The sequence below is a fragment of the Phalaenopsis equestris genome, unplaced genomic scaffold (genome assembly GCF_001263595.1).
Source record: "Phalaenopsis equestris unplaced genomic scaffold, ASM126359v1 Scaffold233490, whole genome shotgun sequence".
Taxonomy (NCBI): Eukaryota; Viridiplantae; Streptophyta; class Magnoliopsida; order Asparagales; family Orchidaceae; genus Phalaenopsis; species Phalaenopsis equestris.
In genome coordinates this window covers 404,755-407,843 of record NW_018251434.1, presented here as the reverse complement: position 1 = coordinate 407,843, position 3,089 = coordinate 404,755, and the positions used below count along the sequence as shown (strand labels likewise).

Genomic DNA, 3,089 nt, shown 5'->3' with positions numbered 1-3,089 from the left:
TTAATTTCGGTCATTGCTTATACATTACTTTGGTTGAAGTTGTTTGGAGTTGAATCTTGGAAATAACTTTGGATGCGAATATGAATGTCAGGATCGAGCAAGTTGTATTTCTATTAGCTAACATTTTCTTATATCATTTCATGAAATACTGAAATATTGGAGATCACATTTTCTTCAAAACAATTAGCCTCAAATTTATTATGCCTGCACAAATGAGCGGGAAAAGGGGTTATGCTTGTCATGCCCTCTGATTCTAAAGAAAGAAATGAATTTGAAGGAAGACTCGCAAGATTTCCTGAGATTATTGTTCAGGAAGTTGAGCTACCTTCCAACTGTGATTATTTCTCTGCTGCTAGTAAAGCTTTTGAATCTGAAATTGTTACCCAAGTGAAGAAATCAGACAAGAAGGAAGTTGGTTATGTAGCAACTACTGCTAAAGGCCTTTCACATATCGAGTCTGGTCCTGAGTTTCTCAAAGATGATACAAATAAAACAACAGGTCAATGTTATCAATCTTTTATTTTTTGGTTTTCATCCATCATTTAATTTGATGTGCTTCCCAAACAAGATATGACTATTCTTGAATGTTAAAAAAGGCTTAACCAGGTATTGGGTGTTTATGATGACAGACAAATGTGGCAATCAGGGTGAAAAAACTTCAGCTCCATGGTTTGACGAAAATTCTAATACAAGTTCTGCGAATGAACAAATTCATGGGTTGAAATGCCTTAGTGAGCTGTTTGATGATGATATAGAAAAACAGAGTGAGTATTGTCAATAGGTAGCTACACACTTTAATTTCATCTCATATCAAATAGAGTAAACGTTACTGTTATTTTTTTCTCTTTTAGGAAGAGATGATATACCTAGACATGTTAAAGAAAGGGAAGCGCATTCAAAAAGTCAGAAAAAGCAGCAGCGTCAACTGGAAAGTAGGATAGTTTCTTGTGAAGTAAATTGTACCACATTGCATGATACAATTCGTTATTATGTAATTGGATTATTGGAATGTTTTTGAATTATTGGATGTGATGATGTAATGAGTTTTTAGACATTGAATAATTTTATTGAAGTTTGTTATTATTTTTTTTTTGTAGTTTGAGAAGTAATTATTATTTCTTATATATTTTATAAAGATGCATTTTAATTTTTAAAAGATAAATTGATGTAATTCAATTTTTTAAAAGATATGGGAATTAATATTTAAGTTGTTGTCTATTTAACAATTGCAAAAATATATACAATTTTGAAAATTTTCAAATATTTTAGACATTTCAAACATTTCGAACATTTCGAACATTTCGAACATCTCGAACATTTCGAACATCTCGAACATTTCGAATTCAAACAATTCGAACAATTCCGAACCGAACACGAACTGACCATTCACGAACAATTTCGAACAAGAGCCTATTTCAAACAAATTATATTTCAAACGAACCAAACACGAACACGACCGCTGTTCGTTCGTGTTTGGTTTGTTTACACCCCTATCAGCAGGTGGATTGGGTTGATACTGAGTATATCGGGGGCATTTAAGAAAAGTAACATCAGGCTCACCTCTGTAGTGTCGGGTCTGAGCTTTGTAATAAGCTATCTCAAAATTTGAATGTCTTTGAAGGTACTCACTATCATAATTATGTCGATGTTATAAACCTCCAATCCTTTCATTTATTAATTCTATACTCAAGGTCAACTCAAACTCATTCATGAAGTCAGTTAGGGTAAGGGAACTAGAAGGTGGAAGGTCATAACTTGTAGAGGGGACATCTCTACTAGTAGAAGGTTCTTGACTCCTACTCTCAATTCTCCATTTCTCATGGGAAAGTTTTCAAATTAGCTTTATTAATGGGTTTCATAGGGTAAACCCATTCCTCATCATCTTTAGCTTCCACTCCAGAAAGTTGGCAAAGTGCATAAATAAGGTCAGGATATCCTAGACCTCCACTTGTTTCACTCATTGTCGTAGTCAATATATTCTTAAAAATGATCCTCACCACATTTATATTTCTATTATTTTGAATACAGAAATTCAGAATAGCTCTATCTCTAGTTACCTCACTATGGTGATAAGTTGGTAACAGAGTAGATGAAGTAAAATAGTGTCACGCTTTAGAGGTGGTATTTAACATGGAAGCAGAAAAATTTACCCGTTCTCGTTGCTTAATCTTCCTCATTCCTTTCCCATTAGTGAGAAAATTAATCACATCATTCATGGGGCCTTCCATCGTACTGAAGGATTCATAATGGCAGTTCTAAGAGTCTGGGACATCGTAAAAGGTGTTAATGCGGGCGGCATTAAATTAAATAGGAAATCCCCGCACTTGAACGATTCCTTCTTCATAATAGAATAAATTAACTTCAGAATATAACACGTTGGCATAGAATTCTTTCATAATATTTGTAGCAGCCTTATTGGTGGTGTAACAGAAGTTTTCCCACCTCCGCTTGGTAATAACTCATTTAATTTCTCCTCCCGGACTCTCAAAAACTCGATCTTGTATACACATCTTTCGTTCAAATACTGAAGTAAATCTTGATTGAGCCTTCACATTGACGAAGCAAGACTCGTTGTACTCAAGTCGTCTCTTTTATCGTGGAGCCATTTCAATCTAAACACAATAATAGAAAAATTCCAAAATATACTTCAAATGTGTAAATAATGGCTTCCAAGAGTAATTCTAAGAGTTCAACACTAAGTTCCATGAATTACTTCCGAATATCTTCTTCACATTCTCAAATTTTTTGGTTCTCCTCAATGTGGAGTGATGCTCAAATCCGGTGTCTAAATGCCGTGAAATCACCTCCCAATCCATGATCTCTCAAGCCCTAGGTCAAAAATTTTGTTTTTCAGAGGAAAGGGATGATGAATAGTGGCAGTTGACTGGTCAAAATCGCGGTTAAAGGTGTTTTTTCGAGATCTCACCGTTGGCGCGCTCTATTGAAATTAAATCCTAAGTCTCGGGAAAAGTCCGTCATCGGCGGCGTCGAGGGCAGCGTCAGCGGGCTCTATTGATTTGGTTCAATTCCCGGATTTTTGCGATTTCGATCAATTTCAAGCCTCAACGACATCCGTTCAATCATTATAG

At 35.2% G+C, this 3,089-nt stretch overlaps 1 protein-coding gene across 1 annotated transcript; it reads left to right on the top strand.

Moving 5' to 3' along the window:
- The first annotated feature begins 224 nt into the window (after positions 1–224).
- LOC110038682 lies at positions 225–1,018 on the top strand. The gene is made up of 3 exons (XM_020743578.1): positions 225–499; positions 630–764; positions 852–1,018. Exons 1-3 carry the CDS (start codon positions 232–234, stop codon positions 1,016–1,018), a joined length of 570 nt encoding a protein of 189 aa, XP_020599237.1. The 5' UTR covers positions 225–231.
- The last annotated feature ends 2,071 nt before the right edge of the window (positions 1,019–3,089 follow it).